Genomic DNA, 15,685 nt, shown 5'->3' with positions numbered 1-15,685 from the left:
TAACAGTTTCCTCCCCAAACCCCATCACTCCTACTGTCCTACATTTGTTGTAAACTTTTCAGACTATATAACTAGCCTGGAACCGTCACCTGGAAACAACACAATTTACCAATTTAATAATGGGTACTAGCCATCATGCCATCGTGAGTTTAGCGTATATTTTAAAAAATTAGGAAGTATTTCATGTAAAAATTTTAAAAATTAATAAATATAAAAAAATATTTAAAAATCATACTTATAGATGTGAATTTTATACAATTTTAAAAGTATAATTATTTAATTATTGTAAGTGATATATGCAATTATTGAAGAGGAGGGCAGAAAGGATATAGTAAATGATATGTAATGAAATGGGCCAAAATCTTTAAATGAGAGGTATATACTCAATAAAATAAAATTTGTTTTTCTAATTAATGAAAAATTCACATGCAGCATATGTATAATATTTGTGTATAAAATAACATGCATTGACTGACAAGATTGGACAATCACAACATATATAATTATTTTATTTTATTTATAATTTACAAATAAATATTTTTATCATTATTCACAAAGTCAGATTTAAATTTTCTCTTTCTTTTAATTAAAAAGTATATATTAATGGGTTATAATTCACTTTTTCTATCTTCAAAATAAAATAAAATAAAAAACTTGTGCAAGTACTTTGATATCATTAAAGTGGTAATTTCTAATCATTATACTATAACTATAAACAATCAAAACTACTTACAAGAATCAGTCTAAAATATTATAAAAATAAAATTTTTAATGTATCAAATTATTCGAAAAAAAAAATCAAAACATATGAATACAATATAAAAAAAATGAAGCACAATAATAATAATATTTCTTATTATTATTATTTGGTAGGCATTGAAAGTTGGTGATGCTTTAACCAGTTAAGGCTCCTCAAAGACAACACGAGGCACAAGTGGAAAAATTGCTTCTTTTTCAATGGAAATAATGAATGGGATGCATGTAAAGTCTACGTTGGAAAAGTTGTGCCTGGGTCGGGATTTCATCCGTGCTTATGGATAGGCTTTGAAGACTTTGAAAAGGAATTATCATTGATGCTCATAATGTGAGGCATTTAATTCGATATAGAGGATCATGATTTTCAATAACAACTCTTGCAACAAATTAGTTGAAAAAAAATATATCTATGTTTACATATATATTTACTTGAAATTTTGCAATAATCGTGTGCCTAAAGGCACGATAAATTGTTTCCAATAAGAAAATAATTATATAAGCTACATACTTTATACAAACAAATGTATAAAAGATAAAATTTGGATTTAATATCGTAACAATTTTATGGTTAGTAACGTATTTTTAAGAAAATAAATTCAAGATTTAATCCAATTAGTGTTTATATGTAGTTATTTTAAAATGTGATATTCAATTGTTCGGAATTTAAATTTTAATATTTTTTATTTTTAAGTTATGTTTTTCTTAAAATGTATTTACGAGAAAGTATATATAATTAATTATTTTTTGTGTAAATATTATTATAGCACATGCATAAAGAATGAGGTGGTCCAATTAGTATTATCTAATTATAATTTGCCTAGCTATTAGTCACCCAATTAACCTCTCAGCCCTATTATGCTTGAGTGCTACATCAATATATTTAATATTAAGTACTTCAACCTGTTAGCACATTAACTTCATTAGAACTAGGATAAGGTTTTTTTTTTTTTTTTTTCCTTCATACTAATAATATTATTATTATTATATATGAAAAGTTGCATTCGATCTCTGATGATATAATTTCTAAGTCGATAATTGAGAAGTTTATTGGAAATTAAATTAAAAAATGCGTCAAATTTATCACAAAAAATAAAACATCAGAAGTAATATTTTGAAGCATGCTCCAACATTTAATTCAGTCAAATTTAATAAAATTTTCATCACCTTTACATATTTAAAATTCTAAAATCAAAATTAAGATCCACAAATGAATTTATTTATGAAATAATAAATAAAAATAGGAGCTAATTGAGATGATCTCAAACAACACTATTAATACTTTTTTTTTTCTTTTAATAAAAAAAATAATATAGCATATATTCCCTTAATAATATTCCCTCCTTTAGGAGCTATATATAACATTGTTATAAAATTATACAAGGGCACATAAATGAAACAATTAATGCATAAAATTTAAGAGGGAATTGTTAGGTGTGTGAAAGGTCATTTTTGGTCCAGCCTCACTAAAATTAAATAATTATAAATGTTCATAACAATTTGTAGCCGATAAAAGAAGTAATTACTTGTTTTATTAATTTTTTTAAATTTGATTAATCATTTAATTTTGTTTGTAAAATTAAAAAATAATTACCAATAATATATGAAAAATAAACTTTTAAATTTGTTAATTTATTTTTATATAATTAAAATATATTTACGGTGTATAAGATAAATTTTTAATATATATTTGAAATCTTTCATTAAAAATTTTTATTTAGCAACAAAAACCCTTTTGCTAAGGCTTTTTTTTTTCTTATATAAAATAGATCTGATCTTATAATTGCAAATGTAATAAAAGTTTTAAAAAATCAAATAACATTTTGAACATAATTTTTTTATAAAAAAGCATTAAAAATTTTTAAGCCTTTTAAATAAACAATTAAAAATTATTAATAAATTCATGCATATATATTTATTATGAAAATTTATTGATAAAGATTATAATTCTCGTGAGCAAGGAGACTGTGATAAAGCACACGTGAATAAGGGTTAAACTTGGCCTTCTCTCAAATGAACTTGGCTTTAGCTTTAGAACGTATGAACTCGACACGTGGTGAGCTTTCGTAGGTTTCTAAAAGTTCGGAACGATAGAGTAGGTAGATTCAGATACACTTGATAACCACGCTTAACTATACTTATTACCTAATTAACCAACTAACTACCAGATTAAACATTTCTTTTGTTATACATTAAGCGTGAAACTGATGGGATCAAATTACTGTTTTACCCTTTCAAAATTATATTTTATAAAAAATTAATTAATGAGATTATTTAAAATAATAAAGATCAAATAATAAAAAAAAATCAATTATGACAATTTGAATGGAAATTTTCTCAAGGAAAAAAAAAGTGGCACCACCATTTAATACAAAAAAAGAAACTAGAAAAAATCTTTATGGGGTGATTGTTTCTATTTTAGGTATTGAATTTTTTTTTTCAAATGATTAAGTTCCATGACCATAAGCTAGTTGGCTAGTACTTAGTCCATTATTATACTACTAGTTTTTATTTAATAAGAAAAAAAGAAGAAGTTAATTTCTGGGCTTTAGGTTTGGCATGTGTTTAACCATATCAACTATGAAGTATGATACCTAATTCCACATAAACTAATGGTGAAAGATGAAAAAATTAATGGTTATTTGTATAATTACAAGTAGTTGTCCCTTGCATTAAATAAAGGATACAAAATGGCTTAAAACCCCATGGTTTACATACAATCATTCATGCTTATTTTCGATTAACTTTATTAATTGAATTAAAATTTAATTTAATTAATTTTATATTATTGATGTAATTGAGTCGAATCGAATCGATATAATAAAAAATTCGAGTTGAAGTTTAACTCAAACTTAACTCAAATTTAATCGAATTTTAATTTTTATGCTCAAATTTGAAAAAGATAAATTATTTGAATTCACTTGATTATGATTGTTTACTAAAAAATGAGCTAAATTATCATATTTAATTTCAAACTCGATTATATGTTCGAAACAAATCGATATATATAAAGATAAAATAAAAAAATTTTAATTAAAATAATTAAAATATATTAAAATTTAAAAATTCAATTAAACTCATGAGTTACTTAAATCAAGTATTAAGATACTCAAATTTGACTTGATTAATAAGTCTAGTTGCTCAAATATGAGCTCGACTCAATAATGATTAAATTAAATTTAAATTTTATTTCAATTGAATCTAAATAACTTATAAGGGGACAGAGTTTATGGATGTAATCTCTTTCACCATTAGTTTGTAATACAAATATCAGTTAATCATTAATGAATTATTATTTATTATCAAAAAAATTTAAATTCAAACATTTTAACTCATTCTTTTATCCAATACTGTAATTTCATTCGTAAAAGGAAAAATTAACTTCATTAATTAACACATAATAAAAAGGGAAAATGAAAGAAAGGGAAGAGGAAATATTAATTGAAGCCTTAAAGAAAAATAAAAGAAATTATTAAACAAATCTTTTAAGCGTTGAAAAGGTTAAAACTAGGGCTTCAATTGTCATTTGAACATTCATGAATTAAGCATTATTACTCCATTGTTGCCCACCAAAAGCATGCTTATAAGTAGTCATATGTCGAAGAACTCAAAAAAAAAAAAAGAACTAAAGAAAAGCAAGGCAAAATCATGGGAAGGAACTTGAGTAAAAAATAAAGATTGTAATAAAGAGATGCTATGTATGATGATCAATTACTTGCATGAAACTAGTTTAAAAAAAGAAAACAAGCTGTTCAAGTTTCCAATTTTTTTTAGACCAACATCCATTGGACTTTGGATTTTTGGCTAGTGTTTTCTTTTTCCTTTTTCACCAAAGGTAATGATGAAAGCTAATCTCAAGAGTGAAGTAAAAAGTGTTAGCAAAAAAAAAAAAAAATGGTGTAAAAAGTGGGAAAACAAGAATTGGAAAGGTACAATAATGAAGGGATGTTCTGTCTTAAGAATAGGGGTGAATGGCAAGCATAGCTAGGAGTCCCAATATTTTTGAAAATTCTCTTTCATTTATGGATATATATTTGTATTTAATAAATTTAAATTAAAAAATTTTAATTAAAAAGATAAAATTTAATTGACATCTATTTATTTATTTTATCTATTAATTATTATTGATAAGTATGATATGCACAATAATATGAATCATTAAACTTTATTTTTTTTATCACAATTATATTTTATTTTGATAGAAATTAAAAAATAAAAAATAAAATATTTTATTAATAAATTGATTTTAATTTTTTTATATTTACAATAATTAGTGAGTTAAGTAAATATTTTTAGCTATAAAAATTATTTAAATAAAATTATAAAATAAAATAAAAGATGAGTTTTTTATAAATAATTTAGTTGTTAACATAAAAAGATTAAAAAAGTAATATAATAAACTTTTTATGATTATTCGATATATTTTTGCATATTCTGTGGCCCGTAGGGAATTGATAGGAACTGTACACAAAGATACAGGCATCCTCTTTCTCATAGTGGCCGCACTTAACACCACTTCTCTTTTTGTCTTAAAACTTTCTATATTGCAGGCAAAAGAAAGTACTTTTGAGTTGAAACAACAAAGCCCTTGGGAGGAGTAGCAGACAGCTATCTATCTTCCTAAATCCTGTCTATCCCTAAACTACATAATCAGTCCCCAGTAGCTTATTTCTAGGTTTTCTTTTTTATTTTTACCCTCTCTATCTTTTGTGGTAATAATCTATTTATGCATGCAACTTCTTTTTTGAAGACTAGAAAAAAGTGTCTTTTTTTTTTTTGCAAAAATTTTGGTATCTCTGATGTTTCTTCTTTGCATGCATGAAATAGGCTTTTAGCATTGTTTTGTTTATCTGTTCTTCTGGTTTTTCTGTTCAATTTGTTTTGTTTTTCTTTTTTTTTTCAAAATTTTTTGGCTTTTTTTTTGCTATGTTCTTATGCATTTTAAGGAGATCTTGTAAATGGGTTGTTTTCTCTACCTTTTGTCTTCCAGTACAAGTGATAGCACAAATCTCTAATTCTCTTTTCATTGCTACTATGCTGTAAGCAGCTAAATGTAACAGAATTTTCTTTTATTTGGGAAATGATCAAGTACTTGATGCTGCATGCATACTAAATTCATCATGAATTAGACTTTAAATAAGGTATTTCTGTTCAACACAGCCCTTGTTATGAGTCAATCTTCAGATATATCTGCCAATACTTAAGTCTTTAATTTGCTGTAATTGGTTAAAAACCTTTGCAGTTGCAATGGGGTCTCTCCAATACGTTTTCACTAACTATGCATCAAGAGAAAGCTTGTTTAATTTGGCTGAATCTTTCTGTAAATTATTATTATAGTTCAGTCTGCTTTTAATCTTGCTTCACAAAAACATAGTTTTTTTTTTTATTATTTTTTATTTTTTAATGAAAGCAGCTTTGGTTTTATGGGAAAATTTCTTGTGGTCAGGCAGAAATAATCGGATGTTGATCAGCTGTAATTTGCAATACTTGTCGGCTGCCTGAGAAAGGATGCCAAACCAGCTATGATTTGCACTACTGATGATTTATCAGCATGGAAGGATTTTCCGAAGGGTCTTAGGGTCCTTCTTCTTGATGAGGACAGCAATTCTGCTGCCGAGATAAAATCAAAGCTTGAAGCTATGGACTATATTGGTTAGAATCCACCCTTTTTATTCTTACTTCCTTTTACCTGAATTAGAAGTCCTTAGACTTTACTTTCTTTGTCTATTCACTTCACATTACTCTCCTTTTATCTCAACTATGTTGGTCCCCATCTTTTTCCTCAAAGCATCTGCTATTGCTCCATTGCTTTGGATTGGCAGTTTCTAGTTTTTATGGAGGTTTGGATTTGGGTTGTAAGCATATATAAAACTTGGAGATTTTGTGGTCACGAGCTCTATAAAAAGGAACCAATTTGTTGCACTGCTTGACTCTGCTATAAATAGATTTTCCCCACCACATGGTGAATCAAAGCAACAAAAAGTAACTGTTTTTGTCGTATTGATGTTTTAAAACTCAATTTGATGAAGAAGTTATAATATTGAAATCTTTCTTATAATAGTATGTCGTTTTTCAGACTTTGCCTGTTCCAGATATGTTCTCCCCCTTTATGAACTCCATTTAAGCTCCAGACAGTGTTCTTTACATTTTCCTTTAGTTAATGGTAATTAAATCTGATGTTCTTACTCTGTCTTTACGGTGATCTCCTGTATCTTTAATGTGGCATTTATTTCCCTCACCTGCTAGTTTATCTCTTTTCTCTGTTCCTCCCTATATTTATCTATCTTTGTTGTATGATAAAAGTTATTGTGCGTTTTGCAGTTTATACCTTCTGCAATGAAAATGAAGCTCTATCGGCAGTTTCAAGTAGTCCTGAAAGCTTCCATGTAGCCATTGTAGAGGTAACGAATTAACTTTGATTTACAACAAGTTTCAATTAAGGGGAAAAAACTAGTTAAAAAGGCATGCTTCAAATGTTGATGATTTGTCCTAAGTACATCCTATCAAACCTTCAGCATGATTATATAATTTGTCTCATCATTCTGTTGGAACTAGTAGTAGAAACTTACCAGAAAATTTATAAGACTGTTCTGGCTTTGTTATATAAATTCAATAATGCCTAGTCACGACTTCCATTATCATGATACTGGTTGTCTCATCCAATTTGAATATCAATGTCGTCTCTTCATTATTGAGATAAATAGAGCTTAATCCTTTGTCCACTTGCAATTTATACTAACAGCATGTATGATCACAGGTCAGTACAAACAATAACAATGGGAGTTTCAAGTTTCTTGAAACTGCTAAGGACTTGCCTACCATTAGTAAGTATAGAAACTACACCTGTCCTGCTATAGATCTTTAATTTATATAAGAAACTCTGTTTAATCACCCTGGACATAAATTTTTTTGCCATCTTTGACACTAATAATTGTTGTTGTACATATTTTCAGGATCCTAATGCTTTTATAAATAATTTTTGTTTCAGTGACTTCAAACATTCATTGTATCAGCACCATGATGAAGTGCATAGCTGTAAGATTTACATGTATTTTCACTTTGCTCAAATCATATCAGGAGAGCCTAAGTTCATTTCCACACATCATAATTGCTAACGCATGTTTTGAAAACTTATATTCAGCTTGGAGCAGTTGAGTTTCTTAGGAAACCACTCTGTGAGGATAAACTAAGGAATATATGGCAGCACGTTGTTCATAAGGTCGGTCTGGATATTGCTTGAATTACATTTGAAATTTGCATGTACATGGCAATTAAGGTACTATGATAAGGAAATTCTCATTTTATTGGTCGTTTACAGGCATTCAATGCAGGGGGGAATGACCTTTCTGAATCACTAAAACCAGTTAAAGAATCTGTGGTTTCTATGCTGCATCTACAATTGGAAAATGGAAAACCTATGAATGAAGACTCAGACAAAGCAGAAGATGCATCTGTGGTTTATGAAAATGACTGTAAACCACCACCAGGAAGTGATAAGTACCGAGCTCCTTCAACACCGCAATTAGAACAGGGAGGAAGACTGTTAGACAATGGAGATTGCCGAGATCATACTAACTGCCTTACAGAAAGAGAGAGTGGGGAGCAGGATGGAGAATCCCAATCTGTCGAAACTACCAGTGGCAATGCACTCACTGAAGTAACTGCACCCGTTGGCCGACCTCAGGGATCGAGGGAGACCATGGTAAAAGAGGACGCTGCCTTAGTTGATGGCACCAAGGGCGAGAGTACCATGTCCTCTCATCCACAAAACAGAGCAAATAGCAAAGATTCTCATGCTGATGCTGAAAAGCCAAATTCAGTTTCTGGTCTTAATAGTTCATGTCTGAATAAAGCAAATCGGAAAAAATTGAAGGTAATGCCCCTTATGTATAACTATTCTGTGATTTAGGGGACTGCTATCTAATTCATACCCTGTAATCCTTTATTGGCAATATTTCACATGTTTCTAAAATGTATAGAACCATACTCAACTTCCGGTGACATTCCCTTCAGCTTGCACCATGTCTTGCACTTGTCCTGCCACTATCTTTTCCCAATGTCAGCACAGAAAACATGTCTTACTAAGAGCATTTACTAATCACTAAGCTACCATTGCCTGAGTCCACAATTCCATAAGAATTTTGCTCAAATTTGGTCTTAAGATATCAGTTTTAAGAATTATAAGTTTTTTGACTTCATAGAAAGCCGTTCAAGAGCCACCGTGGACATTACTTCCTAGTTCCCGGTATACTTAGACTGGCAAAAAGAGTTTCCATCACACCTTTCTTGATTAATTATCCTTGAGTATTTATGGTTAAGATAAGTAAGTTCTCTTGTAATTTCTGTTTGAATTCTCAGGTAGACTGGACACCTGAACTGCATAAGAAATTTGTCCAGGCAGTGGATCAACTAGGTGTAGATCAAGCCATCCCTTCTCGAATATTAGAGCTGATGAAAGTGGATGGCTTGACAAGGCATAATGTGGCAAGTCATCTCCAGGTTGGTAGCATTTTTTCCTTTTTGATACTCAATCAGACTCCATAGTTCCAGTGCCTTTCATTCTGTGTTGCACTACTTGCTGCTTGTTGAAAATCCTATTCACATTACATATTTGTTTCAAAAGAATGGTCTCCTTTATTGTTCTAGCTAAGCTTAGCAAATGTAGAAGACATAAGACAATGCAATATACATGACATTTAAATTATTTAAATGAGGGTACCTTTCAGATTTTGCTCTTTTAATTTGCTTTTTTCTGCCTCCTTTGTCTGAGCACTGGTTACATAAATTCTCGACTCTTAACTAATAATAAGTTGCCATTTTTGTGTGATGCAGAAATATCGAATGCATAGGAGACACATTTTGCCTAAGGAGGATGATCAAAGATGGCCACAAAGAGATCAAACGCAAAGGAGTTGGTATCCACATAAACCTATCATGGCCTTTCCTCCATACCACTCTAATCATGTTGTCCCGGTTGGTCCACCCTATCCCATGTGGGGAGCACCTCCTCATCTAGCCAGCATCCAGATGTGGGGTTCACAAGGTTACCCCCCCTGGCAACCAACTGAAGGTTGGCATTGGATGCCCTACCCAGTGGTGAGTTTATTGTCGTCTATAGTTTCATCTTTTTAACTACTTGGCTGACTCCATCAACCAGTATGTTAGTTTTCATAGAGAAAGCTATGAAATGCAGTTATATATGTATAATATATATATGATATGTGATCATTTTTTGTTTCAGGTGCATGCTGATGCGTGGGGTTGCCCTGTTATGCCCCCGCCTCATGAATATTGTTCTGCATTCGCTCAAGTGAGTATCTAGCCATGCAATTTCAATACGGTTTCTTTCTTTTTTTCAGTGGTTAATGTTGTAACGTAAGCATCTAGTGATCCTTATTTGGATAATTTGAAAAAAAAAAAAAAGTCTTCTTATATGATTGAAGTATATGAATGAATTTTAATCCTGTTTCTGGTATTCTGCTTATTGAGAATATGCAGAATGCGTCTGGATTTCATTGTTCTAGCACCATGGACAACAGAAGTGGCATGCCTAAAAGTTCCGTTGAACATCAGCTGGTAATCTAGTGTTCATTACTCTTATAGGAATCATTACCAAATGAACACCACCATGCATCTTATGTTAGTTACTAAGCTATTTATCTCTGATCTTACACTTTATTATCCTAGTGGTTAACATTGATGATTTGGGTTGTTTGAATGCAGGCAGAGGAGGTAATTGACATGGTTGTGAAAGAAGCAATAAACAAGCCATGGTTACCTTTGCCCTTAGGACTCAAGCCTCCTTCCACTGATGGTGTGCTAGCTGAGCTCTCTAGACAAGGCATATCCACCATTCCTCCTCCCATCAATGGCTCTGATTCATGCTGACGTGGCACTAGATCACCTGGTCCTACCCCAGATTTTTATGTGACTGGTGCGACCACCCAACTTTGCTGCACTTTGAACCGTATCAAACTCCCATCCAGCCACCAGCCCAAAAAACAAAACATAAAACAAAACATGTGAAGGTACGCGTGTATGGAGCGCGTGATCAAGGGTTTGTTGTCACTGACAGGCCACACTAGGACACAAAGAAGAAAAAAAGTGAATCTGATCCAATCTATCGCCATAGTGAAAAGATCAAGTGAGGTCGCTGTCAAGATGACAAAACGGTCGGATTAACAATGGCCACGTAGATGTAATGTACACCGCATTTGAGATATGTGGTTGTAAATAGTTTCTAACATGAGTCATGACATGAACAATTGTTGTTGGCGGAACAGATGTGTCGGGGACTAGGGGTGTAAATGATACATTAGTACTCGCAAGCTACTCGGGTTCGATTCGAAAAAAACTCGAATTCGGTTCGATTATTGTCGAGTCGAGCTCGAGCTCGAGTAGCTCGACTTACCGATCGAGCCGAATTCGAGTATTCTTATATCTGACTCGAGTAGCTCGCGAGCCTAATCGAGCTTTTATATTTAAATATATTTTTATTTTTTTTAATTAATAAAATATTTCGAATCCGAGTTCGAGTTCGAGTTCGAGCATGAATAATCGAACTCTTGTCGAGTATACGAATCGAGCTTATTTTTACATATTAATCGAGCTTAATCGAGCGAGCTCGAGTAGCTCGAATTCGATCACGAATCGAGCTCGAGCTTGAAAAATAAAACTCGATCGAGCTCGAGCCGAGTATCGAGCCCGAAGTTGTGAGTCGAGCTCGAGCTCGAGCTTCTCATTACTCGGCTCGGCTCGGCTCGTTTACAGCCCTATCGGGGACCCTTTGTTTTTTTCTTTTTTAGTTTTTAATGCTCAATTTTTGGTTTTGATGATCGGGTCGTTTTTTTTTTCCCTGGTGGGCCTACTGGTGATCTTTCATCTTTGTGATTAAAGTTTGACGGGAAAGCCATAATTTGGATGCTGACTTGATAATTATCTCGAGTCCAATGGATATGGGTGTACAACAATGTGATTTACAGGTTATATATGAATATGACTTGGTTTAATGCCTTTGGGTGATTAAAACTTAGAAATCGACAATGCTTCGTTTAATCTTATTGGAGGGGGTCCAAGCACTTAAGTTGAAGAGTTGTTTCTTGCATAACCATCCAATAATGATAAAAGACTAATTAAAGAAGCATAAAAAAGATTTATTTGAAAATAATAATAATAATTCAAAATAATTAATTATGAAAATTTATATTTAGTTTATAAAATATTATTTGTTTTGATAAAAAAATTTTATAGTTTGTTTTTAATTTATTTCACAAAAGGTATTTTACAAATTTAAATTTAAAGTTTTATTTATATCTCATAATAACTTTTTTAAATTTTTTGATATGAAATTAAGATGTTATAAATTTGAAATATAAAATCGCACAAAATTAAAATCACACCATAAATTGAGATTTTAGGAATGGCTTCTATTGTATAATACTTAGTTCTTATAATATTTTATAAGTAATTTTTATTCAATTGATAATTATTTTGATATCATTTATAAAAATTTATATCAAATTTGTAAAGTATTATCCATAAAAAATCATATAATTAATACCATATCAAACGCACCAAATATTGATATTCGTTCTTGTAAGATTTTAAAAGTAATTCTCATCATATAATACTTAACCTCATTTGATTGGTAACTATTTTAATATAATTTATAAAGATTCGCATATATTTTGTAATGTATTATTTGTTTTAATTTAAAAATTTCATTGTTTATCTTACAAAAAACGTATCGTAAATTTAAATTTAAATTTTTACTTATATATTATAATAAATTTTTAAAATCTCTTAATATGAGATTAAAGTGTTACATTAATATTTGACTATTGATTATTCATGAGATTTATTTATTTATTTATTTAAAAATATCACAATCTAAAAAAACGGATTATAGGTGTTCGACTGTTCACGCGGTTTTTTTTTTTTTTTTTTTTTTTTCTTTTTTTTTTTACAAAAACAAAATCGTAATCTAAAATCAGTGAAAGTTATTAGAAGTGTTAGTATTTAATTTTAAAATTATTAAATATTTTCTTTTAATGATGATTATGTGAAATTTCTTTTAATGATAATTATACGAAATAATTGAGTTAAATTTTAAACTTTTAACCAGGTTTATTTGCATAAACAATCGTATAGTAACATAATGGGAGCTTGCTTCACCATTTAAAATGTCATTTTGATACTGGATTCATGGCGCTATCAAACAATTTCTTATTCTCATGTTCAAATAGTGTAAAAGCTTTCTAAATATATAAAATGAAGTCAACTTAATTTAGCTCTTAATAATTTTATTCTTTTTAGGAAAATATTGATACTATTATAAAAGAAAAAATCCATACATTTCATGGTCAAATGGTGGTACAACCAATTTATTTCATTCCCTCGATGAATTCAACGGAAAATGAAAACCTTGCACGCATTGGGCTTTGGGCTTACAATTGCTTTATGCTTGAAAAAGGAAATGATGGGTTGACTCCCATTGCTCACTTCTCAGTCTACAGGGCCCAAAAGTCCTAGCTGAGCCCGGCTCACTCTCCCACTCTTCCTCTCTTTGTTCCCTTTGCTTTGTTTTTTTTTTTTTTTTAAATAAATTATTAAAATTAAAATTATTTTAATTGATTCATATAATATTTTTAAAAAATAATATTTAATAAATTTGAAATTAAAATTTTAACATCCACTATTTAATATGTAAAAATAGTAAATTATTAAAATTAGAAAATAGTTGTATTATTATAATTGTAAGTCCACGATCCAACTCTACAAATTATTGAGAAAATAATAATTAAAAAAAAAAATACACAAAGTGAAAGGATAACAAGTTATGTTGTCATGGACTACATGGAAGCATCCAATCCGTTAGGAACAAACTTTGGAATTTCCAGAAATCAGTTTTTTAGACTTCAATCACTTCACCTTCTTGACCGTTAGTTGGTGTCTTGTCCCTCCAAGCATATTCTCCCGCCATTTTTTGCCGGTGGGCCCTACTTTTTTCAATCCACGTGGCTTCTACCCTATCCTCTCTTGCATTTTCCGGTGACAGGGTTCAACCAAAATATACAATATTATTATTACTATTACTATTATTCAATAATTGCCTCTCTTTGATGTAACTTGATCGTCTTGTCAACGTTTTAATCGATAAATTAATATCCGTTGATTATTATGTTAATGATCTTCTTAATTAATTTAACATTTAATTAATATTAAACAAATCAATTAATTATGTCAACACAATAAAAATAAGCATATTTGTTTTTCTATTAATGGTTAATGATAATCAATGGGAATAAGCATTGATGTAATCAGGAAAAAAATCAGTTGTCATGTATAAATTCATCAATTTTCATTATTAAAAGTATTTTACATTAAATTAAAAATATGCAAAAGAAAAGTATAATCATATTTATAATACAAATATAAAAAAATTTTATGATTTTTTAAACCTACATATTACTCATTGTCATTATATAGAAATAGATGGAAATTTTACTTACTTTAACCTCTTTCTTCAAAATTTTTATTTTGTTTTAGTGGGATTAAAATAAAAAAATTATAAAATTCCTGTTATATACTTATGTAAATTTAGATTTTATAGAATTAAATGAGATTAATAAATTTATTATTTAGGGAAAAAATAATTTATAAAATTTGCTATTTGGACCACAATATATTTTTTTGGTATGAAATTTTTTAATATCCAATAATTATTTTAAATTTTGATTAATTTTAAATTGAATAAAATTATATATTATAAAAATAAAATTTTTTAATTTATAAGATTTAAAATTAAGATTTTATTTAAAAAAAATTAAACTCCTCGATACTTGAATCAACTAATTATCCCCTTCCAAATTTTGACACGTGTCTGAAGACAACTGGCTTCAAATTTCCCTTGTAATAAAAAGGGACAATACTGAAGAAAAAGAAACAAGGTGTCGGAATTGCTGTTTCGTCAGAGTTAGGGGTGTAAATGATACATTAGTACTCGCAAGCTATTCGGGTTCGATTCGAAAAAAACTCGAATTCGGTTCGATTATTGTCGAGTCGAGCTCGAGCTCGAGTAGCTCGATTTATCGATCGAGCCGAATTCGAGTATTATTATATCTGACTCGAGTAGCTCGCGAGCCTAATCGAGCTTTTATATTTAAATATATTTTTATTATTTTAATTAATAAAATATTTCGAGTCCGAGTTCGAGTTCGAGTTCGAGCATGAATAATCGAATTTTTGTCGAGTATACGAATCGAGCTTATTTTTACATATTAATCGAGCTTAATCGAGCGAGCTCGAGTAGCTCGAATTCGATCACGAATCGAGCTCGAACTTGAAAAATAAAACTCGATCGAGCTCGAACCGAGTATCGAGCCCCGAGTTGTGAGTCGAGCTCGAACTCGAGCCTTTCACTACTCGGCTCGACTCGGCTCGTTTACAGCCCTAGTCAGAGTCGTGTCCACCGATGACTAAATATAAATGCTTTGAGCGTATTAGTTGCATTAAACAAAAAGGAAAATGATTAAAAAATTATAATAATCCAAATTCCTAGATTTTTTATACGCTTCATTTTAGTTCATACTCGTATTGAATTCAAAGTCAATGTATTTACACTATTTTTTTTCTTTTTTTTAGATATAAGTATATTTACAAATGTTGCATTAAATCATATTTATTTTAATTATTATAAACACTATAATTTATTTATTGGTATATATAAATAATATATGAATACACACACAATATTATACTTACAAAAAACAATTACATATAAAAAATTTGTTTCCACTCCGTATTTTAAGTAAAAAAATTTGAGTTCAGATTTAACTTAAAATATTAAATTATTAATAAATATTTTAATTTTAATTTTAATTTAAAAAAATTAATATATTTTTAAAAAATTTAAATCGTTTTCAACTTTTAA

General features: G+C 29.5%; 1 protein-coding gene across 5 annotated transcripts; it reads left to right on the top strand.

Annotated features, from left to right (window-relative positions):
* The first annotated feature begins 5,202 nt into the window (after positions 1-5,202).
* Positions 5,203-11,315, top strand: LOC111286415 (two-component response regulator-like APRR2). 5 transcript variants are annotated; one of them, XM_089745999.1, is made up of 13 exons: positions 5,335-5,428; positions 5,801-5,894; positions 6,200-6,405; positions 7,075-7,154; positions 7,511-7,577; positions 7,742-7,788; positions 7,895-7,972; positions 8,072-8,626; positions 9,112-9,252; positions 9,586-9,849; positions 9,995-10,063; positions 10,252-10,329; positions 10,477-11,075. In XM_089745999.1, the coding sequence occupies exons 3-13, from the start codon at positions 6,276-6,278 to the stop codon at positions 10,639-10,641; spliced, it is 1,674 nt and encodes a 557-aa protein (XP_089602125.1). In that variant the 5' UTR covers positions 5,335-5,428; positions 5,801-5,894; positions 6,200-6,275; the 3' UTR covers positions 10,642-11,075. The 5 variants fall into 5 exon arrangements, with proteins under 5 accessions (XP_022732092.2, XP_022732101.2, XP_089602126.1 ...); XM_022876357.2 differs by lacking the exon at positions 5,801-5,894 and having other exon boundaries at positions 5,203-5,428; XM_022876366.2 differs by having other exon boundaries at positions 5,280-5,894.
* The last annotated feature ends 4,370 nt before the right edge of the window (positions 11,316-15,685 follow it).

This window comes from Durio zibethinus, chromosome 17 (genome assembly GCF_047325235.1).
Source record: "Durio zibethinus cultivar Kanyao isolate XHJ-2024 chromosome 17, ASM4732523v1, whole genome shotgun sequence".
Classification (NCBI taxonomy): domain Eukaryota; kingdom Viridiplantae; phylum Streptophyta; class Magnoliopsida; order Malvales; family Malvaceae; genus Durio; species Durio zibethinus.
Note: the sequence above shows the minus strand (reverse complement) of the source record. Positions and strands in the feature narration are given on the sequence as shown.

Coding starts and splice junctions, on each gene's coding strand:
- LOC111286415 (XM_089746000.1), top strand. CDS start 6,276: ATGATTTGCACTACTGATGATTTATCAGCATGGAAGGATTTTCCGAAG. Junction 6,406..7,074: donor TGAAGCTATGGACTATATTG/GTTAGAATCCAC, acceptor TGCGTTTTGCAG/TTTATACCTTCTGCAATGAA. Junction 10,064..10,251: donor ATTGTTCTGCATTCGCTCAA/GTGAGTATCTAG, acceptor GAGAATATGCAG/AATGCGTCTGGATTTCATTG.